The sequence below is a fragment of the Thamnophis sirtalis genome, unplaced genomic scaffold, assembly GCF_051295495.1.
Source record: "Thamnophis sirtalis isolate CommonGarterSnake01/CBP01778 unplaced genomic scaffold, rThaSir2_p1.2 scaffold_6, whole genome shotgun sequence".
Lineage (NCBI taxonomy): Eukaryota > Metazoa > Chordata > Lepidosauria > Squamata > Natricidae > Thamnophis > Thamnophis sirtalis.
The window spans coordinates 21,972,878-22,000,120 of NW_028261386.1; the positions used below are offsets into that span (position 1 = coordinate 21,972,878).

At 43.2% G+C, this 27,243-nt stretch overlaps 3 protein-coding genes across 5 annotated transcripts in view; 2 read left to right on the top strand and 1 right to left on the bottom strand.

Moving 5' to 3' along the window:
- Nucleotides 1-4,979, top strand: part of SLC5A6 (solute carrier family 5 member 6) — a 38,154-nt gene extending 33,175 nt beyond the window's left edge. For all 3 annotated transcript variants that reach the window (XM_087717376.1, XM_087717378.1, XM_014062612.2), the window contains exon 16: nucleotides 1,708-4,979. In XM_087717376.1, the coding sequence (XP_087573502.1) occupies nucleotides 1,708-1,884 (177 nt within the window). In that variant the 3' untranslated portion in view covers nucleotides 1,885-4,979. The remainder of the gene's footprint in view (nucleotides 1-1,707) is intronic.
- Nucleotides 4,980-8,556: 3,577 nt separating this feature from the next.
- On the top strand, nucleotides 8,557-13,575 carry PREB (prolactin regulatory element binding). The gene is made up of 9 exons (XM_014062603.2): nucleotides 8,557-8,893; nucleotides 9,446-9,653; nucleotides 9,868-10,085; nucleotides 10,259-10,339; nucleotides 11,639-11,763; nucleotides 11,842-12,015; nucleotides 12,502-12,574; nucleotides 12,844-12,994; nucleotides 13,105-13,575. Exons 1-9 carry the CDS (start codon nucleotides 8,759-8,761, stop codon nucleotides 13,197-13,199), a joined length of 1,260 nt encoding a protein of 419 aa, XP_013918078.1. The 5' UTR covers nucleotides 8,557-8,758; the 3' UTR covers nucleotides 13,200-13,575.
- Nucleotides 13,576-15,778: 2,203 nt separating this feature from the next.
- Nucleotides 15,779-26,980, bottom strand: ABHD1 (abhydrolase domain containing 1). The gene is made up of 9 exons (XM_014062604.2): nucleotides 26,793-26,980; nucleotides 21,903-22,063; nucleotides 21,599-21,778; nucleotides 21,366-21,411; nucleotides 21,045-21,157; nucleotides 17,862-18,035; nucleotides 17,692-17,740; nucleotides 17,416-17,581; nucleotides 15,779-17,340 (listed from the first exon to the last, which is right to left on the bottom strand). Exons 1-9 carry the CDS (start codon nucleotides 26,862-26,864, stop codon nucleotides 17,102-17,104), a joined length of 1,200 nt encoding a protein of 399 aa, XP_013918079.2. The 5' UTR covers nucleotides 26,865-26,980; the 3' UTR covers nucleotides 15,779-17,101.
- Between the last annotated feature and the right edge of the window lie 263 nt (nucleotides 26,981-27,243).

The window sequence follows — 27,243 nt, forward strand, 5'->3', positions numbered from 1 at the left end:
TCTACTCATCCCTCCCCTCCCAGCCACTCCTTGCCCTGCCCGTCTGGGCTCCTTAGGGCCCCATTAGGAAGCAGTTGTTGGAGCTAAGCAGTCACCATGTGAAAGAGTTGGCAAAACAACTGGCCTCCAGCCTTCGCCCAAATTTCTCCCCCCCTCTGACCCGCACAAAAAGACCCCGAAGGGGGAGACTACCTGCAGCAACACAAATGTTCATTGTATGTATCCAGCCCAGGGACCATAGTTTTAGGGCCCATGGTTTAGGGCCATATAAAAAAATACAAATAATTTTTCTGTGGACCACCAAAATTTTCTCACTGACCACCAGTGGTCCACGGACCATCAGTTGGTGACTACTGATTTACGCATAATTTAGCAGTCAAAGCAAGGGAGAGCTTTTCTTTATTGAGAAAGTATTTAAGCAGAGGCTGGATGCCCACTAATGGAAATTCTGTAATTTCAGATGTTGCCTTGAGCAGAGACTTGATTAAAATTAGGCTCAGGCATTAGAACTAGGCATTTGGTGTTATTGATGGATACATTTGGAATTTTGAAAACATGCTGTGGGTGCTCCCACAAAATGACTGTCAGTTGGCTTTCCCTACTAGGAAATAAAGTAATTACAAAGCATCAATTTATCAGAATGTGGGTTGTAGAAGTGATGTGCCTGGGATGTCATCTCCTTTGAAGTCCTGAATACAATGCGGTGTTTTTCTTCCACACGACCCTGTTAGTGGACTGAAGATTAAATAAAGCAGAAAAGCTTTAGCACAGGGGTGTCAAACTCAAGGCCTGGGTGCCAGATCTGGCCTGAGGGGTACTTAGATCTGGTCTGCGTGGCCACTCTGGAAACAGCGAAGGACTGGCCCACGGTGCTTCTGCCAGTGATAACGGGTTCCCGTGTTCCATTTTCGACTGCCACGGCCTCCTGCAACTCTCTGCCAGTGAAAATGGAACTCAGGAGAGCTGAGCTTGTCAATCAGAAAGGTCGGCAGTTTGGCAGTTCAAATCCTTAATATAGGTCGTCTGCTTGAGCAGCGGGTTGGACTAGATGACCTCCAAGATCCCTTCCAACTCTGTTATTGTTAGTTCTGTTAATTCTGTTAATCTTCCTTGCTGTTGAAATAATATCTATTTCTATTTGCCCTTAATACTCTATAAATTATCACCATTTATATTAGCAAAATTCACTGTATTGTTTCAGATTCTTTAACCTTAAAGAGAAAATATTTTTTCATCCATTTTAAAACACTAAGGTTTTCTTTAAAAACATACCCAAAATTAAAACATTCAAATACATCTTTTTTTAAAATTTCCTCTTAGCATGCATACTTTAAAGTTTACTTTTAGACCAATAAAATTCCAATTAACTCCAATTAACTCATTAAATTTAGATCATTCCCTCCCTCCACCCATCCCAGCAAACTCTTCTCTTGAATCCTCCAGCAATTCCTATCTCCTCAGAGCCCCCTCCTTTCCAGCAAACCCTTTTCGGATCCCGTGACCTCTTGACTTAGTCCTTAGCCTTGTTTCTTCATATTTGATCAATTCCTGCAATTTCTCTGTGCCAGGGATTTTTAAAATAGTTTTGTATGAGTTGGAGGGTGGGGTATAATGGTGCGGTGGGAAAGTTATGATACTAGTTTGTTAAAAAGCAGTGTTCCAGAAACCCTGAGGATAATTGACCTTTGCTTTCTTATTTTTTTAAAGGATGCTAGTTGCTCAGAGCCAACCTCTTCGGGAGCGGAGAAAATCAACAATGGTATGGCAAACGGATTGTCAAAAGGACTGCCTTCTGGAGTCAATACAGAAGAAGTTGAAGCGTCTGAAGGATTTTCCCGGGTAGATGGAACTCATACTTATGTATTGCAGGAGACTACCCTGTGAACTGTATGGAACAAAGAGACTTAGTAGGGAGGCACAGCAGGGATCTGTTCTGATCAAGGTGAGGAATCCCAGAATTCCTGGTACTAAATACATTCCAACTCCTTGTCATCTTGGCATATCATCTACTGAATCCTGGGTTCTCTATAGGACCTTGGATGGTTGCTAGGCCAGTCAGTCTATCCCTTTTGGACAATATCCTCTCCTGTTTGTGGAATGTTTTTTCCCCCAAGCTTTTTCTCCTGCTCTTTCCATCTCATGTGCATGTGCCAATTTCTCTGAGAGATGGCTAGGTACTTCTTCACCCCCTTGAACACTTCATGTCCAATGAGCCATGAATCAGGTTTCCAGGGTTTATTGCCTCTACTATTATCCTTAAAGCTTAGATCTCTTTTTTCCAACTGTATTTATACCTTTTGTCAGATGTAAAGTGGGGCTCACCCCCACAAAAAAGCCATTTGACCTTATAATAGGATCAAGCTGCTATTGGAATCCCAGTCCCATCCCTCTGTTCCTTGAAATATCTTGCAGCATCAAGCTACCAAAGGAAGGGCTGGATCTAGCCAACATAGGCTCTCCTCAAGTCCAATCAACGGGGACAGAGGAGAGCCTTGATGGATCCATTCCTAAGTCTAGCACTTATAGGAGTATTTGGGGAGCATAGACATTCAAATGTTCCTGGTGTTTCTTGTCACCAAAGTGTAACTCTTGTCTTTAAGGCTTTGCCTGAAAGCCAGTTTGTTCTGTTTCTGTACTTTGTAGTTTATGTCTGTGAGAAATGTCTATTTTCCTAATAGTTGTCTTTCGGATACTGAGCAATTATTTTTGCGGTTAGTAAAAATGGTTATTGTTTATGTTTGTCGCTTCATATTTGCAGTTTGCAGAGTTTGTCATCTCACTTGCACCCAGCTTTCTCCAACCCTCTTTTTCCATCTCAGGGGGAGGAGTCACTGTACAAAGAAGGGCTGCAAATGAGGTTCTACTATTGCACTCATTTCTATTCTCTGAGCATCACACATATTTTATCTCCTGGTAAGAGATGCCTTTTTGAAGTTCTGGACTGAATTAGTGGCATCCATTGCAATGGGGGGAAGCTTCCTAGGCAGAATTTCTAAGAAAAACAGTGCAAAGCAGTGAGAATTCTGGATGGATCCATTTCAAGGAGGAAGGGCGTTGGGAATGCTGCATTTTCCAGTCGCCATGCCTTCCACTGAGACTTCATTCATTGGTGCTACCATAGTTAGTTGAAGAGTTGTCCTACTCACTTTTTGCATTGTTATGAATGTACCTCAGGACTACTTTATACAGTAAATCCTAACAAAACCCAATTGCTGTTTTTATATATAATAAACCCATATTATGGCTCAAATGATGGCCTAGCCCTAGTTCATACAGCATGTTAAGACAATGGCTAAATTCCCATGGCTTAGTCTAACTTAGCACACTATAGAAACCTAGTCTTTGAATTAGATGAAAAGCAGTGAAGATGCTTGGATAAATGTTATCTGTTCCAATGAAATGAAATCAACAGCTGGTCTTTGGTTGACCTTTCTATTGCGGTAGGTAATGGACCCTGTACATGAGTAATTGTGGGCTCTAAAGTACCTCCAACAGGATGTTCCAGATTTCTGTATCAATACCTAGAAGACCTGAAGCTGCTAATGCTTCTTCATTATCAAACGCTCTTCAGAAGTTGAGTTTCAGTGTTTCAGCTTCAGTAGATCCTGGCTGATTTTGAAAAGCTACTGTACTTGGAGTCAGACCTCTTTAATACTTCAGTGGAAGACAATCAGGAAATATCAGGACTGTAGATTAAACTGAGATGTAAAGAAACATGCCAGAAAAAAGAATCCTTTTTATTAGCCATCCAACTCCAGGGGTTATCTCAGGGGTTACCCTGAGAAGAGGGAGTCGAACCAGTAGGGAAAGTAAGTGAATCCCACCAGTAGTAGGATTCAAATTTTTTTTTACTACTGGTTCTGTGGGTATGGCTTGGTGAGCGTGGCATGGGAAGGTTACTGCAAAATCCCCATTTCCTCCCGATCAGCTGAGACTGGGGAGGCAGAGAATAGATGGGGGCGGGGCCAGTCAGAGGTGGTATTTACTCATTTTCCGAACTACTCAAAATGTTCGCTACCAGTTCTACAGAACTGGTAGATATCACCTTTGAATCCCACCCCTGGTTAGAAGGTATGATTTTTCATATATTGGTTAGGAATAGTCATTTTTTAAGGACTCTATAAGAGTGTTCTGTGAGAATATGGGGAAAAATGCATCTCTCTATGAGGGTCTCCGTTTTTGTCCCTTGCAGATCTTCCTCCTTCCCTCCCTCCCTTCCTTCCTTCGTTCTTCTTTCTTTCTTGTCACTAAGGTAGAGAAGAAAGAACAATGTTAGCTGATATTCAGAAGCCGCACCATATTTAATCAGGGAACCCAGAATATATTTTTTTAACAAGCAGGTTTCATTTCACAGACTGAAAAGGTTTGAAAAACTCATTAATAAACTATATTTGAGAAATATGTTGATATTTTAAAAAATCTTTTATGATTTGCAGGGGAGAATTTTATGTAAGTCTATTGGCATGATTTAGATTGAATGAACTTTATTTTATACTATGTAAGAATTGAAATTCTTTGAGCTATTTTACAAGTTCCCAAATCAGAGAAATAAAAAATATTTAAATGACACATTTTATAATTGTAGTATGCATTATAGTGTCTTTCAAAATTTAAAAGGCAAAATAATTTTAGTAAAATAAAAACAGACAAATAATATCCTAAAGAAAGGTTGCTGTATATTACACAAAACGTTGCTGTATATTACACAAAACTGGAGAAATTATTTGCCTGGAACTAAAAACAGATACATGGATTCAACCTTTGAAGACAGTATTTCACTGAAAAGCTTCCATTTCCAATAGCTGCCTAGTAATATAGATTTGCATACAGGGGCTTCAGTAATGATCACAGGATGATGAATATTAGGAATATGTGGAAAATACTGTTCATTTAGGATACATAATAATTTTTTAAAAATCAACAATTTTAATTGAATCTTGAAATGGACTAAGAACCAATAAAGAAAGTTTAATTACGGTGTCTAATTTTGCTGTTATATTCTGGAGAAACAAGACAAATCCATTTTAACACACTGGGGGGGGGGAAGCACAGAAACCATCAAAAAAGGCAATCAGCATAGCATATTGTAATGAAACTTTTTAATTTGGGGGTTGTTATGCCCCTTTAGAGAATTGAAATTGCTGTGTGAAATAATAATGGGATATAACCATTAGGTATATATAACCCAGTGTTTCTCAACCTTGGCAACTTGGAAGATGTCGCTGGCGAATGCTGGCTGGAGAATTCTGGGAGTTGAAGTCCAGACATCTTCAAGTTGCCAAGGTTGAGAAACATTGATATAACCCATTGATAATACTGAATATACGTACATATAAAAACACATCCACTTGTTGGGTGTGAACAACCACAGATGCTTCTTACAGCAAATCAGGGCACTTGTATATCTACAGGGTTTCTATGCATCTGATTCCATCAAAATAAACGTGGTTGCCATTCATTTCCCCATCACATTCTTATGACTGATGAACAGCTGGATTGCTTGCATTTTGACTCTCCAGTAGATTTTATTCATTCATATTATTCCTATGTGCCATTTGTATGATGACAGCAAAGTGATTCACAGAGGCCAATCATCCCAGGCATGAGAGCTAATGTCCAAGCTACATGGCCAATCACACTTACCAGATACATGATAGGTATAAACTGTCTACTACCGTGATGGTGAACCTATGGCATGTGTGCCACAGGTGGCACATGGGGCTCTCTGGGCATGCGAGCCGTCACCCCAGCTCAGCTCCACCGGGCACATGCTTGCGCCTCCCATGGACCAGATGATTTTTGGGTCTCTGCCATGCATGGGGGAAACATACATGCACAGGGGTGGGGGTGCAGAGCACCTCCCCGTGCCCCATTTTTGGTCCCAGGAGGCTTCAGGGAGGCTTGCTAGGCCCAAAACGAACTGCAGGGTGGTTGCGTTGTGCATGCGTGAGGGGGTGGGGGAGGAGGGGGTGTCACATGCACATGCAGGAGAGGGTTGCAGGAGGGCGGTGTCACACGCACATGCACACTGTGTGTGTGTGTCGTATGCACATTACTTTATGGGCGTGGGCATAAATAAATTGTGCACATGTGTACTATTGCATGCACAACACGGATGCTTTTGGACAAAAAGGTTAGCCATCACTGGTCTAGTTTCTTTTACCCCTCATATTCAATAACAGAAGAAATTTCAGAGACTTGATATGGCTGACTCAATTATTAAGAAATGAAAAAGTCATATAGATGCAGATGTAACTATTGCAAAATGCAGGAAGCTAGCCATATACAGTAGATGCTTGGTTATTCTTTTTAAAAGTTTATATAATAAATTGGTCTATCCTGAGAAGCAATGATTTCTGCTTCCCGACTATCAGCCTTTCCGTGGCTGATCCTGACTGAGGAATTTGACCAAGAAACTGGTGAGGCCAAGTATGTGTTTGTGTTTATTTAATTTGTATGCTGCCCCACTCCGGAGGGACTCGGGGCAACTAACAACCAAAGGAAGGGGGGGATACAAATAGGACAAAAGACAGACAGAGTAAAAACAACAACAGTCATAACGATTCAAGTGGGGCTGGAAATTCATCAGCCCCAGGCCTGCCGGAACAACCAGGTCTTCGTGGCTTTGCGGAAAGTCTGGAGGGTGGTGAGGGTCCAGATCTCCACGGGGAGATCGTTCCAGAGGGCCGGAGCAGCCACAGAGAAGGCCCTCCCCCGGGAATTTGCCAGTCGGCATTGGCTGGCGGATGGAATTCGGAGGAGGCCTAATCTGTGGGATCTAATCGGTCGTAGGGAGGTAATTGACAGGAGGTGGTCTCTCAAGTACCCAGGTCCGATACCATGTAGTTTTTAAGAAAAGATCTCTAAAAAAGACTGGACCCCTCATGGGTTATTTCTGCAAAAGATAAACTAATTGTAGGGCAGAAACAGGATCCCAACAATCCAATACCATCATGTACTTTGGAAGGGAGCTGCTTTGGGAAGGGACAGATGGCTATGGGCCAAAACTAATTTATTTGGTTTGCCAGTTTGGTTTAGTGGTTAAGATACAGACTACAAAACAGGAGACCATGAGTTCAAGTTCCGACAGCCATAAAAGCCAGCTGGATGACTTTGGGGCCATCACACTGTCTCACGTCACGCCATGCCACAAGGGTGTTGTGAGGAAATTAGGAAGTGGAATGTTTGCTGCCTTCAGTTATTTGTAAAAAAATAATAAAGATGATACAAATAATGGTGTTCTGTATATCTTTAATGTATAGCTATGCTGGCCAAACGATCATAGAAAATATCTTGAGACAATGCTGGTTCCTTCAGCCAAAAAACAGAGATGAGCACCACACCCTAGAGTTGGACATGACAGATACTTTTATCTTTTTAACAAAGAAAGATCAAAAATTGGGATCAGTTAAATTTGGGAATGAGTATATTTGCTACCATCCCACAATGATAAATCCAGAATCAATTTATTTGCATGGCCCTTTGATTAAATACATTTTTCCCCTTTCGTTTCTCATCTGGCAAGTGAGAAAAAATATCAAGTTAAGCCTCACATAAAAAAACAATATGTCTCATTTGGTGACTCATGTTATTGGAGTAGGACCAGGGGAGTTCAGGTTTGAGTCCACTCTCAACCATGGAAACTAACTAGGTCACTTTAGATCATTCATTCATTTTTAGTTTCATCTCACAAAATGGTTGTGAAAAAGACAACTCTGCTATGGATCCCACCTTGAGCTCTTGAGAAGAAAGTCAGAATATAAATCAAATGTACACGTTTTTAAAAATGGTCCTCTTAGTCCAGCTGTACTTGGGGCCCTAGTGATACCTTGGAAGCTATTGGTGATCCTGACTCCAATAAGGGTTTTGGAGCTGGGGAGTGAAGGTGTTTTGGGGCTCTTAGGATGGTATTATCTCCTTGGCTCCTTCCATCTCTTGGGTTGTGATTTAAATTGATTTTTTTAAAAAATTACAATAGCTACATCATTCAAAGGTAACAGTAACAGATTTGAAAGGGACCTTCGAGGTCATCTAGTCCAACCCCCTGCTCACGCAGATCTATACTAGGGATTCGAACCGCTGAACTGTCAACCGTTCTGATCTACTGTCTTAGCCACTGAGCCACGTAGACAGGTCCAAAAACAAGAAATCTCGAAGTATATAGTCTTCAGAAAGAGGACTAAGGAAAGATTACATGGAAATGCTGCGGAATATGTTCCAAGTTTCATTATATAAACCTAACGGCCATACAAAAGGAAACATGCTCCTAATTCCACTCATGGGAACGTTTCCTACTACAGTGTGGAACTTACAAAATGCATGATGCGCACGCGCAGAAATTAGCACGGCGGTAATTTCAGCAATCGCCCCGTCGCTTTAAGACGTCGGAAGCCTCTCAAGGGAGAAAATGGAGCACAGCTCACTAACATGTTTCCGCCTCTTAAACACTGCGTGATTTGCCCGGCTTCCGCCCTAACTACAGACGCCAAGCGGCGGCGACGTGGATGTTTCTTTTGCCTCTTAACGCAACCGAAGGCTTTCTCGCCGGCCGGTCCTTCTTGTGCCGACGTGTGCTGAGAATTGTGCGCCTGCGCCACGTCAAGGAGGTCGGATCTGCGCATGCCTAGTCGAGATCAAAGCGCTGTTGTACCGTGAGTTACGCTAAGAGAGGAGGGGAGCCGAGGAAAGAACAGCTTAGTGCGGAATTGGCATGAGTTGACCTTTGACCCCGCTGACTCCCGGCTTCGTTCATCCAGCTATGCCCCCTCGTCGGCCGCCCGAGCTCTACCGAGCTCCGTTCCCGCTCTATGCCCTCCGCATACACCGTGAAGCTGGACTGGCGTTGATCGCGGGAGGAGGCGGCGCCGCCAAGACGGGGATCACGAATGGCTTGGTATGGAGACTATGGGAGTAGGGCAGAGCCCTCCTCCTGCCCTCGGATTCGCCTTCTGTGCGTTGGCCGGGAGCTCCCCTCCTGCCCCTACATCACCCGGTTAGGGGAATGGGGAGCGGGGGTGTTTGCTGCAACTGTCAGAACAAGGTTTGTGCAGCATTGGACGAAGCTGCTTTTTGAAGTGCACAGTGTAAACAGTGCATGAAGAAAATCATGAACCCAGGAAAGTGAAGCTTGCCTCCTTGGTCTGGGGTACAGGGAGCATTAGATAGACTCCAAAGGAAAACATGAAAAGGACCACTCCTCTTGGTGGGTTATGCAGGAACTATAGCGTCCTTGCAGTGTCTATGCAGAAACTATGGTTGTCCTTTCAGGCAAGCACAAAATCGTGCTTGAAGAAAGAGGGGGAGTTGTGCCCTCTGTGTACCCACTCTTTGGTACAATGGTAAGGCAGGACAAATCTTGTCATCCCTGGCAAGATTTGCCCTTGGGTAGATAAGGAAGAAGGGGTAGTTGTGCATCATCCTTCCTTTCCCTATTTTGTTCCCCAAGCATTTCTTGCAGCTGGACTGGAGAGATGGCAAGTTATCTGCATCGCTGCTACATGCCCATGACACAGAGACCCGGGCCACCATGACTATGGCGCTGGCAGGAAATTTTATTGCTGCAGGGCAGGATGCTACTTGCCACATCCTGCGTTTCCAGCTCTTTAAATCTGGGCAGAAAACAGGCGGCAGCAGTGGTGATAGTGCTAAAACAGGTGAGAACATTTATTTAGCTACAGAATTGAATTCCTAATATATTAAGGCCCAGAACAATAGCTGTCTAAAAACTAATGTAAAAGTGGAAACAGTAATACTTACAAATCTTGCTGATGCTGAAAACAGACAAGATATGCAGAAGAGAGGAAAGTTGGGAGCCGCCAGTCAAGAGAGGTTTATGGAATATTTCCTTATGTGCCATTATGCCTTTAGGTGCTGGTGATAAGGATCTACGGAGGCGCAAGGCCCCTGTCCCCAATGAGAAAAGCAATGGCAATACACACAGGGAGATGACGGAGGTGGCAGTGGAAACTTTGCACTGTGTCCAAACAGACACCAGCCCAGATACTCTGCAGAAAGCTGTGTGCTTCAGTGATGATCATACTCTTATGGCTACTGGTGGCGTGGATGGTTTCCTGCGAGTCTGGGAGGTACACCTATATGGGGAAATGAAGAAATGGCCTGTTGTGTGTTGGAGAGCAAGGTTTTGGTCTGGAGCTACAATAGTGAAGAGAGGGAGAGAAAGACTTGGGTTGCAAAGCACTTCTTTCGTATATTAGGAGTGTGGACATGGAGGTGATGGTAAATCTCTTCTCTCTTACAGTTTCCCAGCATGAAAAAAACTCTTGAATTCCAGGCACACAATGGTGAGATAGAGGATATAGCACTGGGTCCTGATAACAAGGTGAGAAGATTGGGATTTATTTGTTTCTACTGCTTATTAAAGGAAGTGATCTCAGGTGCCAACGGAGAAGGCAACATTGCACAATCTTCCCAGATTATATTCCAGCAGGATGAGGGAACAAGAGGAGAGAAGGGTTTGGGAAGAGCAAGTGATAGAGCAGAATTGAAGATGGCCCAAGGAGACAGGGATAGAAATAGTTTCTGGAGAGATAGTGTAGTGGTAGACATTATCAGGAATTAGATAATTTGCACAAATAATAGTTTTTAAAAATCCATTTCTTTTTAAAGGTATTTAATAAAAACTAATTTATTTCTTTGCTATCCTGACCCTTCCCCACATTTTGCCATTACCTTCAAGCCTGAAAGGATTTCTAAATCCTAAGAGCTTTAGTAGTGGTAGTGGAATAATAGGATAATTAGCAAAAAGATTGCCACAAGAGGGTAGTATATGGCAGTACTCCCCCTACATCCAAAGGGGGAAAAACCCCTCAGAAAATCTTCTTTCTCCAGTTTGCCCAAAGACACCCAGACAGTTTTCATGCTGACGTGAATCTAGGCAATTATAGATTATTCAGTTAACCTTGGTCAAACAAATAATGGTTGGTGTTATAGATAAATAGCCTTTGTTCAAAAGAGTAATGTGAAAGAGAGTGTGAAGGAATTATGTGTCATTCTTCATCTAGATAAGTTGAATAGCCTTGGAGTAGAGGACCATTGAATTATGTAGCCGCCTCTAAAAGTCCATAGCATTTTCAGCTACTTCCTGGTGTAAGGAAAGGCTAATAGAGAAAAGAGACAGAATAAAAGGCACAGAAAGCAAGAAAATGCAATATTTCCATATTGGAGCATGCGTTCCATTGCACAGAACTGTTTCTGAAATCAAAAGAAATAGCTTTTTAAAAGCAGGGATTGTCTGACCTATCAAAAACTCCTTTCTGCTGTGTATGAAATGTGCATACCATTGAAAACTGGGAAGAGATTTTAAATCCAACAGGGACCAGTCCAGTATCAGATTTTTGGTTGCTGCTAGCTTTGATAGTTCCCAGGAAAGATAAAAGGGAGGAAAATGTTCAGAGACAAATAAATATGTGAGAACACAGAGCATCCATTAAAGATTCATAAGACGGAGAACAGTTTGACTATAATGCTCACTCATATGCTAAAAGGTTGATGAAGCACAGTGGAATAGTTGAAACTCTTTTATCTTTGTCTGGGTAAAGACTGGCTGGCATTGTTTTTATGGGCAAGAGATAGTAATGGTGGTTGGGGGACCATGGCTGCTCATATTGCATCTCTCCAGGTGGTGACAGTGGGACGGGACTTCCAGTGTTGTGTGTGGCAACGAGATCAGATGGTGACGGGTCTGCGTTGGAATGAAAATCTTCCTGGCATTCCAGACAAGACCTACCGCTACCAGTCTTGCAAGTAAGGGGAATACATAGACTGTTGGTCTGGACCATACACGTGTACTTTTTATTTGGATGTTTCTTCCTTCTCCCACAGGTTTGGTGCAGTTGAAGACCAAGCTAAGGCATTGCGGCTGTACACTGTTCAAATCCCATACAAGCGCGAACGACGTCCGCTTCCCTGCTACATCACCAAGTGGGATGGACATAGTTTCTTGCCCCTGCTCACTCGTCCCTGTGGCAATGAGGTCATCTCATGCCTCTCTGTAAGGTGAGAACTTTGTTGCATGCTTGATTTTCCTGTGTTCCACCTTCACAGAAGAAAGAGAAATCCTGGTTCTGTTTTGCACAACACTCTTAACCTAAGGATGACTAAACTGCAAATTTTCTGCATTTGCACTAAATTTAACCATATAGATTGGATTTGCATAACATGCTAACTATAGCACTCTTGAGCCACTTGTGGTTCATTGTGTCTTATGAACTTGGCCTGTATGTTGTAAAATGGTGGTGTTAGATGTGTTCCTGAATAGGAGCTGAAGCTCCGTAATAGCAAAACTGTAGCCTCTCAGATCCATTTCTCCTCTAATAGCCAGTAGGATTAATGGGAAGAGACTTTGCAAACATCTTGAACAAAATAGTTTAGATGTTTCAAGACTGGAGCCGGAAATGCTAGTCCTCTAAAACACAATGTTCTATGTATTGGTGTACATGAATGTTATGGGGAATGCACATGGCTCTCTTTCTATGCTTTCAGTGAGACAGGCACATTCCTGGGTTTGGGCACTGTCACAGGCTCGGTTGCCATCTTCGTCGCCTTTTCTTTGCAGGTATGAGTTTACCCCTCCAAGATTGTGTATACATAACGCTCAGCTAAGCTGGGCCAACCCCAGCACACACAAATCCTGGTCAAGGCATAAGCCATTGTTGGGGTGAGGATGTTGATACAGCATTTCAAACTCATGGTTGGCGTAGGGCTGGTATGCGTACAATTGCAAGATCTTGCAGCAGGCTCTGTAGGGAAAGGAGAGGATTGCCTTGACTCCTGAGAGTCCCTGGCAGGTTGCCTCCAATTCTGTGTTTCTTTCTACTTCTCCAGAGGCTGTACTACGTGCGGGAAGCACATGGCATAGTGGTCACTGCTGTGGCCTTCCTGCCTGAGACTCCTGAACTGCTCAAGAGCAACGAGGCAGCCCTCCTAAGCGTGGCAGTTGACAGCCGCTGCCGCCTGCACCAGATTGCCTGCCGGCGTATGTTCAAAGCTGGGGTGGTGGATTTAAATGTGGGATGGGAGTCCTGCCCTGCTAATATGGGGTCTCCTACAAACTCTTGGTTGATTCAATGCTCTTTCTCTTCCCAGGGAGTTTCCCCATCTGGCTGCTGCTGCTCTTCTGTGCTGGGCTGATTGTGGGCACAGTCCTGTTACTACAGTTGGCCTTCCCAGGGTTCCTCTAATCTTTCTTCACGGGGAGGTTCCTGGAAAGCTTGGACCTTCTCTGCCCTTCCTGTAAGGGACACATCTTCTCCTTTCTAACCTCAGAGACTGGAGGGGGGACCCAGGAGCCAGGGCAATGGTTGCCCTAGTGAAGTGCGTGGTCAGGTGGACTTGGCCAAACTGGAGGCTGGACCTCACATTGATCAGGTTTTGGCCTTGAGCAAATTCTTGTCTTAAGCCCATCACACTGAATGGGGATGAAGGAACTATACTCCTCCATTTTTGACTGATCTGTGAGAAACATTCCAGCGTTATTTGCTCTGAGCAAAGATTTCCCGTTTAAGCTCAGGGCTTAAACCTTGTATTATTAAACACAATGATGGAGCCGAACCTTTCCTTCCTGCCTGCCTTGTTGGTTACTTCTCCATTTCCTTTTGGCTTGGGCAGAGCTGGAGGTCATAACAGTAGAGGATTCTTTGGGGCCAGAAATGGAGGAGACTGCAACTGTTCCATGAAGACTCACCAAAGAGATTGTCATTTGGAATAGGTCTGCCGTATCAAGTCTAAGAGGAATGAAGCTATTTTCTTATTTTTCTGCCATGGCTATGTAAGAGAAGGGGGTGGAGAAGATTAGAGATTTGGGGATTCCCTTCCCTCTTGAGCAAGGCTTCAAGAACATCTAACTAAGCTTGACTCCAAGAATCTCTTTAAAATACTCTGAATGTATACGTAGAGCAAAGATGCTTGCATTTGTGTTCATGCACATGCATAGTCAGTTTACAGTTTGCTTATGTCAGCAAATCACAGCTGTTCTCATGGAAAAACTAAGTATTTTCAGCAATTAACAGTCCCTCCGAACATCTGGCTTCAAGCATTCTCCAGTATAGATTTTTCCATGAAGTGTAAATTTATTTCCCCCCCCCCCTTTCATTCGGTTGATTCCTTATTTTGGGACTTGAAAATTTGCCAGCAATATCATACTTGTTCAATTATTTTAAATTTCCAGAGTTTATTAGGTCACCACTCTTTTGTAGACATGAAAAACATGACCGCTAATATAGTATGCTGGCATTTTCCAGTCAAAAAAATTGAAAATGATCACAATCTGATATGAATGTTAGGATAGGTGGTTTTGCATCCTGCCATTTTTATCAGGGAAGCAAGAGAGGGAATTAATCTTCCTTGATAGTCCAGGTACAATGTCTCAATTGAGTGAGCCAGTAACTGAGAAGGTGAAGTGAGCATAAACTTGAAGTTTCTTGTCCCTAAATGTAGAGAAAGTCTTGGGTCTACTGTGTTTCCCTAAAAATAAGACAGGGTCTTATTTTCTTTTGACTCCCGAAATAAGCACTTGGCCTTATTTTCGGGGAGGTCTTATTATTTTTGAGATACAGGAGGTGGAGGGTGTGGTCAACTCATGGCTGCTGCTGTGTTGCAATATATTTGGGGAGGACTTATTTTTGAGGGAGAGCTTATTTTAGCGCATGCACTCAAAAGCCCAATTGGGCTTATTATCCAGGGAGGTCTTATTTTCAGGGCAACAGGGTAGTAGTGCGTTTTGTAGGCTTTGAGGGTCAGCCATAGTTGGTCTGTTGATACATGACCTGACCTTCATATATATTATTTTTATGTTAATAGCAATCTTCTTTGGCAGTCTTCTTAACATGTTTAACTAGATGATGACTGCATTAGATACCATGTGAACATGTTTAGGGGATTTTTTGTGTGTGTGTGCTCAACTTATTTAGATAGATAATGGTTCAGTATAGGGCAAAATCAGAAGATTGCTTATTTCAGTTATTGGGATAAACATTATACAACTACAACAGTGCATTCAAGAATGGCCCTTTGACTTCCACGTCCTTGCTGGTGTTTAGTTGATTCATTCTTTCATAAAAATATATATTTCTGCATCAAAAGTTTTATGGTGGGGAAAATAGGACTATTGGGAGAATCTGGACTTGGCAAGATCACAGAGTCTTTCAGACCATTTGAAAAGTTCCACCACTCAGTGCCCTAGTTTACACATTACACCATACAGCTTCTCTGTTTTTTCTCTTAGTTTGAGACCAGATATTTGTAGCTCGGTAAATCACAGTTCAGTAACATATTATCTAGAACTGTGATGGTGAACCTATGGCATGCGGGCTGGAAGTGGCACGCAAAGCCATCACTGGGCACGTTCTTCTGGGCTCTGGCGCATTGGCCAGCTGGTCTTCACGCACGCGGGAACGCTGGAAACCGGAAGAGCAGGTGGCTGTTGCACATGTGTGTTCCAGAAACCGGAAGAGCAGCTTCTTGGCACGTGCAGGCGCATTGGGTGGCTGCTCTTCCGGTTTCTAGCAGGCGCACAGGTATCCCAGTCTACATGCGTGCATGCATGCCAGAAACTGGCTAACTGGGTGGCCGTAGTGCATGTACGTGCCGGAAACCGGAAGTTCACCTTCCTGGCGTGTGCATGCGCACTCGGTGCCAAAAAGGTTCACCAGCACTGATCAAGAACAGTGTGAACTCTGTCTGCAATTAAGTCTACATTTGCCCTGATACATAGCTTGGATTTGTATGATAATGATGGTTTGAAATTTCTTTTTTTTAAAAAAATTCAGAAGCTATTGAGAGAATATAACATTGTTATGCAGTCAAGTAATCTACCAGGGCTTTGTCTACTAACAGATGATTTCCAGAGTTTTAGGTGACAGATCTTTCTTTGGCCCAATATTTAATAGTTGAATCTACGTAGATATCTGTGTTATAACCATTCTTGCTTGCAGCCATATTTCCTGATTGGGAGGAACTTGAGCAATAAGTTATGTATTGTGATATAGTAGCACTATTTTTTCTCTTCTTCCCCTTCCTGAGTCTCCAACATGCTAGCTGAAAGTAGGGGAAGCAGTAACTTCTCTTATTTTTTTCTAAATGACCAGCTTTTATGACTTCATTCTGTTGTGTCATCTTTTCAATTGTATAATAATGAAATAGCCCAGTTTTTCATCTTATTGGGAAAAAAATATGTGCTTTTACTAGATATGAACTGATTTGGTCTAGATACTGAAAGTTATTGTAGAAGATGGCAGCAAGTAAATATTGGCTGGTCTTGACAGATTTAGTCAGGACACGGATGAGATCCTTCTAGGAAATTGTTGCAGCTAGATGAGGAAATTGGAAAAATATGCCAGAAGAGGGCAGTGGCAAACTATTCCCATTGTGCTGCAGGATTCAAGCGTGACCAGGAGAACTTTATTTTATCAAAACCAAAATAATGGCTCCTCTCCTAGGGTGTCTTCTCTTGGGAAAGATTGGTCCAGGTTTCATTCAATGGAAGTACTGTAGCGGATTTTTCAGAGGAGGAAAATGGCCACACACGATTAACTCTTCCCCAAGGCAGAAACAGAAATAGTTTTAGAAGGTAGAATTGAAGTATTTAACAAGTTACCTTCCCAACTGCAGCAAATGCTGATAGGGAGAAATTAAGACTGAAAATGGAGAAGGGAACTGTAGGATGAAGTGTCTGGTAATAGTATAGTTCACAGAGTCACAACCCACTCTGTAACCTGTGGTTTGCCTAAATTTTTAGCCCAATATTTTCATAGAGCACACAAAACTGTTCTCTACAAGAGAATCCAGGATGGAGGAATTAAAACAACAAGTAAACATCTGGTTCCATATATGGAACAAACAGCTATAGGCCCAAATGCTAGGAAAACCAATCCTGTATTCTGCTGATCATCATTACAGCATCTTCATCTGTGGTTGCTATTCATAGCAGCAGAATCTGACTAGGAGTCCTTTGGGAAAGGAAATGGGTACCCTAGGAGAACAGAAAGGATGTTGTGCATGGTAGCGCAATTAGTTTTGCCTCAGAGGGGTTTCGTCTCTCTAAGGGAGGTCATATTCACCCGTATGGTGGACGTTTGATTCTTGATCATGTGCTGATCAGCTTTGCATTTAAGTTCTGTTCAGGCTGTTGGCTTCCCATGGCTACTGTTACAGCTGCCAGCTCCTCCTGATGTTTGAAAACAGCATCCACAAACTGATTAAAGACACGGTCCATGTAACCCTGATGGCGAGGTAGGAGTCCTTCTAGGAAGCCAATATGACCACCTCGTGCAGTCACTAAGAGGGCGAGGGTAGGCACGTGCTGTGCTGTCTCTGTGGGGAAAGCTGGAAGAAGACGGAACAAATCAGAGCAGGCTTCCTAGTGATCGTTCTCTACCCCAGAAAAAGTATAGGACTCACCATGTTCAGGAGAGAAGGGGTCATCTGAAGCATTCAGGCACAACACTGGCACTTGTAGGTGACACACCTTCTGGGAAGGACTGGCTTCTTGGTAATACTCCTGGCATGACTTGTAACCAAAGACCACAGATGTATAGCGCTCATCAAATTCACGGATGTTGCGAGCCTGGGAGAGCAAACCCAGCGGTGGGAAAGAAGAGAGATAAAGCACATAAGGGTCAAGGCATGGAGCAGAGCTTGGGCCTAGAAAAGGTTGGGAGGGTGGAGTGATGGTACCTTCAGCACATGGTCTACATCCAATCTCCCTTCAATGGCCTTCCTATGCCTAGAAGAAAAAGGAGAGACAAAGATTTTGTGATACCTGCCTGAGTTGGCAGATCTGGGGCTCACCTATCTTAAGTTTTCAATCTTGAGCTAGGCAAGGTCCCATTATAACATACACTCACCGTTTGACCAACTTGCACAGGTTGGTTGTGAGGTACTGGTTGAAGAGGAATTGGTTGAGGGGCCGCTCAAGGGAATGGGTTGTCTCAAACGAGTCCCAGGTCACTGAGCAAGTCATGGCAGCCACCAGCCCAGCTTCCTGTCCCTTTTGCCCCAGATAGTTGAGCACCAGGACCCTGTCAAAAGAGAGAGTGAGTGGCGCTGGGCTGGGCACAAATGGATATGGTTTCTTCCTTCCCATCCCTTTATGGTTAAATCAAAAGACAGCTGGGAGCCGAAAAAATGCCTACCTGAAGCTTTGCATTATTCCATTCAGGAGTCATATTATAAATGCTACACTTTTAAAAAGAAATGCCCATCCTGGAATTTAAAAGAACATGTTTTGCTAGATCAAAGTTAAAGATAGCCTTCAAGTGACAGAAAACTCTTCATCAATGAATGATTCAAGCTAAAAACTTCCTACTGTTGTTCCCTAGACAGTCTCAAATATCCTCTGGAATAGACCCCTTTCCAGCAGAGGATGTGAGAGAAATGAAATCCCTAAGAGATTATTGGGACTGAGCTACTTTTAGAGCAGCTATCTGTACTAAATTCCCACCTGACAGCTTCCTTTAATCTGATGCCCTTCAAAAGTATCCATTCTTTACAAGCTTCCCAACCAGTTTGGCTGCAAGTACATAATCACCTCTCTCTACTTCCTGGCTATTCATTTAAAAAGTATTTGAGTCTTAGCACCTTACTGTTGCAAAAACAAGCATTATGAAAAGATTCAACTGGATCTATTTCTAATGGGGGCGGGGAACAAGACAGATTTAAAATATTTAAGCTAGAAATAAGTTATATGATGGCATCTTCAGGAATATATTTGGTTGCTTTTTCAAAATGTTATAGGCCTCGGGGCCTTTTGTGTAAGCAAGTTAGAGTCAGTGGTAAAATAGATCTGCAACACCGAAGTTGAGCTTTGGCCAAACAAGTTGCATCTGTGGTTTTCATCTCTAAAATAGCTGTCTATATACCCTGTTTCCCTTGGATAATAAGCCCAATCAGAATTTTGAGCGTAAGCGCTAAAATAAGCCCTCCCCCCAAAAAAATAACCCTCTCCAAAAATATTGCAACGCAGCCGCAGCCATGAAGTAACCACACTCACTGCCTCCTAATAAGACCTCCCTGAAAATAAGGCCACGCTCTTATTTCGGCAGTCAAAAGAAAACAAGACCCTGTCTTATTTTCAGGAAAACACGGTATATTGAAATGTTGCCCAGATGCCTCTTTAAATAGTTAACTAAGAGTAAATGCTTCTCTGAATATAGAAAACTTTTTACCCTAAGAGGGAACTGTTCCATAAGAAGATAGTAGAAATTTGCAATATCAGAGGCAAGTTCCTATTTTGCATTACTATGTTCTAGAAAAAGTGTGTTTGGTGTTGCTGACTCACATCCTTTGCCAACGTGACTGAGCAAACAAGACATCCGGGCTACCTTTCATCTAGATTTATCAATTAGGGACAGAGTCTTATCTCAAATGCCTTGCTTTAGCTCTGTAATTGGTTCCAAAATAAAAGAACAGTACGAAACTGATTTGCTCTGTGAGGCTGTTTTACAGGAGCAGTTTCATTGGCTCTCATTAGCCTCTTGGACTCTGAGATAAACAATCAGACATTCCTTGAGCAGCTGGGAAGGAAAAAACAGCCTCCGTGGAGACTTTCATCTCTAGTTTTCCACACAGAGTATCTACTTAAGGAGTAGGCAGTCTTTGACCTTCATGCAGTCATCAATACTCTCATCTGTAGCCCAAAAAACATTTGCTTTTATTTATTTTCCCCCATGGGAGGGCTAAGGGTTGAAACGAGTGCCACAAGTATTTATATCTGCTTTATTCCCCAAAAGCTCTTGAATCACAATAACATTAGCCTGATCTTTGGAAAGATTAAAATGCCTCTGGTTTAAAACTGATTTTGCTCCCCATGCAGAAAAAAATCCCCCCCAAATGATCATTCCTGCTCCATTGTCATTAAATTATCAGACATAGAGGTTGCACATCTGTCCTATAACTGCAGCCTGGCTTCTAGATGACGGGTAAGGAAAGGCCATTGAAAAGGCTAGCAAAAAAATCAGCTTGCTGGGCTCAATGAGCAGAAACATAGGGTGTGAATGTACTGATATAAGGGAACGTAAGATTCACATTTTCATTGGGAACATTATTGCAATAGATGACTCTGCTTTACAGCTTTTTTTTTTTAAATGGACTTTGTTCTGTATTTCTTCTTACCTAGATAAAGGGCTTACAACTGTTTATAAAGAATGATGAAATCAGGAAATAAACAGTGCTGCTGAAGTCATTCTCTTGTCCACACCTCACAATTTGCAATGCACTTTGTTCTATATGACTTCTCATCTAAAAATGGAGCTTACAGCAATTTACAAAGCTGATGAAATCCAGGGAATACAGTGTGGTTGAAGTCATACATTTGCACACAATCAAGGACTTGTGCAAATTATGGGGTGAGAGCATAATCAAACAGCATTGTCCCAGAGAAAAAAAGTAAAGCTACCACCAGCAGGTTGGGGGGGAAATGTATATCTGGAGGGAAAGTCATGTTTAGTAGAGGTTGGTGCCTTATATGAGCCTTCAACTATGTTGAAGCAGAATCAAAGCTTTTGTCCTATAATCATTTTAAGGTTATAGGTTTTTGGCTCTGTTGAAAGGGGGAACTTGGGAAGTTTAAAAGCACCCAGTAGGTGTAACAAGTCTTTATGCACACATGGTACCCCTTATGTTAGCAAACTGCAGGAGCTCAGGTTACTGAAAATTGTGGTACTTAATATATTGGTGATACAATCTAGGAATGTTTAAATGCATGAAACAGGTGAAGCAAATCACACAGAATCTGAAGATTGCTCACCTTGACATCTGTGAGTATGTGTGTCTGTGTGTGTATCTTAGGTGACGCAGATGTGGCTGAAAAATGTGTCATTGGTGAGATATAAATTGAAATACACTGATATGTTTGGGAAGAAGAACATGATGATGATGATAGCGATATCATCATATTTAGAACAATATCTTTAAACAAATCTTGGATAATGTGAAATACGGAACCAGACTGCCTCTTCCTGGTATGCTCCTTCAGAGTCAGAAAATTATGCTTCCTCATTTTCCCTTCCTTTGTCCAACCTAAGTCTCACCCGCCAAGAGAAATGCCAACAGCCATCAATGGTGCACAAGGGAATCGGCGCTTGATGTGGCCCACTACCAGTTCCAAGTCCTCAGTATTGGTGGCACAGAAAGCCCGGTGCGTCTGAAAATAAGAGGGACATGGAAGGGAGAAAAGCAGTCCAGAACAGCAGCAAACTGCTGCCTCTTCTAAAAGAGATCCTTCTATGTGCGTATGGATTACCTGTAACAGACAAGCCCTTCTTTCCCATGTAATTAAAAGGATTTGTACCTATCTCAGCTGCCAATCTGTACACACAAACAATTTTGTGCAACACTGCAATAGTTCTTACCAGCAGCTCCTCTCCTCTGCACCCTCGATTATTAAACACAACAGCCCTGGAAGGGATAATGATAAATTTCCATAAGAAGACATCATTTTCATTTTGATACAACCCCATGATTACCACTCAAACAGAACTGAACTCCCAAATGAATGTGACACTTGATCTAAAGTGAAACAAATCCAGTTCTCCAAATTTCAAAATATTGGGTGTGGTTTTTTGTGTGTGTGTGTGATTCTCACCTGTAGCCATGGCTCTGAGTGCTGCGTACCAAATGCCGAATGTATGTCTCTTGGCTGTTGCCTGTCAAGCCAGGCAAAAACAGGACAATGGGGCAATTTTCTGGGTCAGGATGGGTCTCATCATCAGGATCAGCCCAATCCAAGAACAGCTGCCCTCCATCTGCAGTGTGCAGCAATTCACTGAATGAGATGTAAAAAGATGAGGCAAAATGTGGACAGAATGGCACTTAGTTTCATCTCCACTACCCTCAACCCAACAATAGCCAGAAGTAGCAATGGCTTCCCTCCTTCATAGTGGACCCACCTGCGGTAGGAGACAAATGGGCAGGATTTAATAAAGACACGGACAATGGTCTGAAGTCGACCCTCAAAACACCATGGTGTAGGGTAGAATGTCTCCTTCACAATGGGACAATACTTCTCCAAGAAGGACTGGAAAGGCTGACAAGCCACCAGTTGTGGGCGCTGCAAAGGAACGAGTGGAATTACAGAGAGTGAACTTGAAAAACAAATCAAACTCAAGATGTCCTCCATTGCCCTTCAGTAGGGCCACTCCTCTACTTACCTGTGGAGAAGGTGAATTACCCTGAGGCAACAAGGCAGGAAAGCACTTGCAAATTAAAGTCTCCCCCACAAAAAGCTTTTCTCAATACCCAGAGAAGCTAATAAAAGAGTGTTTTTAATTATAAGATATAAGAGCTTCAAAAAGTACAGTAGAAATCAATCATATTTATCAAAAGACTGAAATGCCTTTTATTGCATGAAGAAAGTCTAGGAGACTCTCTAGCTTCAAAAAAACACTGGGGGAGGGATGAATAAAGCAGTTAAAATAAGAGATAAGAATACATTTTTCTTCCTCCCTCAGAATGCTAGGACCAGAAGTCATCTAATGAGTCTGAGTGGGAAAAGATTTAGAACATGTTTTTAAAAAGGAAGCACTTCTTCACCCAGATGTGGTGATGACAACTAATGGATGGTTTTCAAGGGCAACTGAGTAAATTCATGGAGGGAAGCCTGAAGATTCCTTGGACTGGATGACTTAGTGTTATCTCAGGGGTGGGAAGTTGCCTGCCCTAACCAGTAGCTGCAAATGAATCATGGCTGAGAGAGGTAGATCTGCCTCCTTGGCTTGTGAGTATCTTAGAGGCAACTGGTTGGTTACTGTAAAAAAAAAAAATTACTGGATGAAAATGAACATTGGCCTGATCCATTAGGTTTGTTCTTACGTAATAGAGGTATGTGTGGGCAGGCAGGCTAGCACATCAAGATTACACTCAAAATAGCCACCTGTGGGATTATTTTTGAAGGTCATTGTTCTGGCAGGTTTCTGGGAGGGAAAATTGGAGGTAAGATGATCCCTTTGAAGGATATGCCCTAATTTTGCAATCCTAGAACCAAAGCAATGAAGGCACAGCCCAGATTATGCATATTTCAGAATTTGTAATAGGATCCAAGGATCTGTTTCTGAGCAGGCAACTCGTCTGTCCTTATACGATAAATAACTACTGTTTCTTAAAATTCAGCCTGCAATGCAAGGTTCAACTGAATCAGGGGTGGATTTCTCGCCCCGTTCCAACCGGTTCGGCATCCTCGTGCACGCGTGCAGTGCACGCATGTGTACTAGCGCCTGTGCGATGCTCCAGCTGCTCCTGGAGGATCGCGCAGGCGCTGTATGCGTTCTGCGCATGCGTGGAAGCGCAGAACTCGTCAAAACCGGGTAAGAAACGCGGGCGGGCGGGTGGATCCTTCGGTGTTCCCGGAAGTTACTTACTTCTGGGTTCACCGACCAACCAGTTCGCGGGGACCGCCGCAAACTGCCTGAAACCCACCCCTGAACTGAATGTAAAACACTGAACTCTGCATGGATATCTTCTGGATATTAAAAACCAGGGGGCTGTGAGTTTTAGTTCTACCATAAGCATGAGTGATTTTGGGCCAGTCACTCTTTCTCAGCAAAACTCACCTCAAAGGAGGGTGGTTACAGGGAAAAATAGGAGAAGGGGGAAACATATATATTATGTATATTTGCGCTTGATGTGGCCCACTACCAGTTCCAAGTCCTCAGTATTGGTGGCACAGAAAGCCCGGTGCGTCTGAAAATAAGAGGGACATGGATGGGAGAAAAGCAGTCCAGAACAGCAGCAAACTGCTGCCTCTTCTAAAAGAGATGCTTCTATGTGCGTATGGATTACCTGTAACAGACAAGCCCTTCTTTCCCATATAATTAAAAGGATTTGTACCTATCTCAGCTGCCAATCTGTACACACAAACAATTTTGTGCTACACTGCAATAGTTCTTACCAGCAGCTCTTCTCCTCTGCAACCTCGATTATTAAACACAACAGCCCTGGAAGGGATAATGATATGGATCTGCATGGATATCTTCTGGATATTAAAAACCAGGGGGCTGTGAGTTTTAGTTCTACCATAAGCATGAGTGATTTTGGGCCAGTCACCCTTTCTCAGCAAAACTCACCTCAAAGGAGGGTGATTACAGGGAAAAATAGGAGAAGGGGGGAACATATATATTATGTATATTTGCCACCTGAAATAGTTTATAAAAATAATAAAGTTGAGAGAATAACTCAAGCCTAGCAAGATGGAGGAGTGGCTGTGGATATTTGGACACTCCAGAGACAAACTTCTTCCATCTTTAGTTCTGGGTGGGGTTTTACTACCCCGACAGACTTGCTAAGCAATCTGGAGGTTCTCTTGGACTTTTGGCTCCTGGTCAGAAAGCAGGTGGCAACTGTGGCAAGGAAGGTTTTTTCACACCTTTTGTTGGTATGCCAATTACGCCCGTATCTAGACTAGGAGGCCCTGCTCACAGTAACCCATGCCCTTGTAACCTCTCATTTAGACTACTGTAACATGCTCTACATAGGGCTGCCCCTGAAGAGCATTTGGAAATTCCAACTAGTGCAGAATGTGACTGTGCGGGTAGTAAATGGTGCCAGAGATATCACACATTTAACATCACTTCTGTGTGAGCTCCATTGGTTAGTGCTGGGTTTCCAGGTGCAATTCAAGATGCTGGATGTCACCTTTAAAGCCCTACATGACCTAGGACTGGGTTACCTGAGGGATTGCCTTTTTCCAAAAGAAAGTCTCTACCCATCCAACCCAATCTAACAGAATGGGCATCCTGCAGATTCTGTCTCCAAAGAATGGTGCTGATCTAGAAGACAGGCTTTTTCTGCAGTGGCCCCTGCTATATGGAGGGTCCTTCCTTCAGAGATTAGAACGGTCCCAATCCTGTTAGCCTTTCATAAGGCTCTAAAAACCTGGCTATGTTCCAGAGCGTGAGATGCTGAATGTGTTCAGGGTTCTGTTTCCTGGCTGCATTGCTAACTGGCCCAGTATCTTAGTTACTATATATATTTATTTTGGATGTTTCTATTGTTTTTATAGTTTTAAAATGTTTTTTAGTGTCTTAATAATATGTTTTCAATTCTACACCTGGGCAGCTATAGAAATTGAATGAATAAATTTAAAAATTTGACTATGTGAAATGTAGCCTTTCTAGTGGAGGCTATGTAGAATATCTTGGCTTTTGATGGAGCACTGATCCAGTGGTCCAGGCCAGCATATTCCCTACAACCAGTGTGATGTAATGGTTAAGGTGCTGGACCAGAAATTGGAAGACGGAGAGTTCTATAGTCTTCCCGTTAGCCTTGAAACTGTCTGGGTGACTTTGGGCCAGGCACTCTCTTTCAGATCCGCCTACCACACAGTATGGTTGTTAAGGGGAAAACAGGAGGGACATTATGTATGCTGCCTTCAGTTGTACAAAGTAAAAGCAGAATATAAATTTAAATGAACTATTTATATAGTGAGTTAACCAAGCTGCAAAGGCATCTGGATGGGGCGAACTGGTAGTAATGGCTATGGGAGGCTCCGCCCACCCGCCTGGACGCTTCTGTGCGGCTCCACTACAAAACTGCGTTCGACTAAAGTGCGCTCGACGAAACCGCGTAGCTGACGTCATCACAGCGCGATGAAAAAAGCACGCTGTAAACACTAAAGCTAAAATTAACCCCTAAACCTAAACCCCCTAAACCTAATCCTAAACCTAACCCTAAACCTAACCCTTAACCTAACCCTAAACCTAACCTTTAACCTAACGCTAAACCTAATCCTAACCCTTAACCTAACCCTAACCCTAACCCTAACCCTTAACCTAACCCTAGACCTAACCCTAACCCTAACGCTAACCCTAACCCTAACCCTTAACCTAACCCTAAACCTAACCCTAAACCTAACCCTAAACCTAACCCTTACCTTAACTTGAATCGGCTTGCTTTCAAAGCGCTATTTAAAGCGCCCTTTTTCCTCCGCGGTCGCTGTTGTCGCCCTGCTGATGACATCAGCGACGCGGTTTAATCGGGCGCGCTTTAGTGGAGCGCGGTTTTGTCGTGCCACGCTTCTGTGCATGCGCAGAAGCATTGCACGCCTGCTTGAGTGCACCCGAACCGGTAGTAAAAAATTGGCAATCCACCACTGATCTGCACAGTAATTCTTGACAGCCAAAGCACGCACATCTCCACCCATGGGAAGGGCGTAATTGCAAACAGACTAAACACCTGGAGTGCTTTTGGCTAGAGGTATGATAAAAATTAACCCAAAACCAGTTTGTATATCCATGAATGAGAAGATGCATATTCCATAGAAAAAAGAAAACAACACAAAGGCAGTTGTATTATGGCCAGAACATGCCAACACTTGACAACTAAAATGAAAGTGGAAAAAACAAGAGTAGGCGGGAGAAAGAAAGAAAGAAAGAAAGAAAGAAAGGTGAGGAGCTTCTGTTCCTAATTATTCCTGTAGCAAGAGCAGAAAAGGACACGTATAAGTGCAGAATGCTTCAATTGAGTGGCTTTCTGGTAATCCTCCATAGGAGCACCCCTGTTAGTAAGGCAGTAGAAGGCAGAAAGGATGGAAACCGGGGTCAGAGAAAGAACCTTGCTTTGGGGACTAACAGAAAGAGAGAAAAGTCCTGGGTTCCGTTTTGGAGTTTGGTGGGAACCCTCTGATAAAGTTCAGGGAAATAAAAAGTCATTTTTATTTTCCATCGCCCCGAAGAAAGAAAGACTCAGAAGCCGCTCCGCTCGTCGCCTGGGAACTTTTCCTGCCTCCCCTAACCCATCCCTTAAGCGTGCCCAAAGAAGCTGCAGTACCGGTGCTTAAAGCTGACCTTGGGGACGCGCGCCCAATAATATAGGAGCCAACCGGTGCTGCAGCCCAGCAATAACGACAGTCCCAGCATCGTCTTCTTGACTTTGTCCTCCCTCGTCGCCGGAATCAAGCTCAGCCGCCGGGCAGACAGAGACAGCACCGCTTACACCAAACAAGGCGAATACAAAAGTCAGAGACAGCCCTGAAAGGCAGGCCCCGCCCCCTTTGTGACGAGCAGGCGCCTTTGCTCCGTCAGCCGCTGCGGCCATCTTTGTGATGGGCATGCCCGTTCATTCCACCCGGCACCGGGCGAAATAAAAGGCTGGAAGTCAGATCTCCCGTGTCAGACAGAGATCAGGGTTCAAACGTGTTTGCTGAACGGAACATCCTTGGACTTCTGCCGCCTTTCGTGCCATTTCAGTGTGTCTCCTTTTTTTCTTTAATGGGGAGGGAAGGGAAAAGTCCGCGGC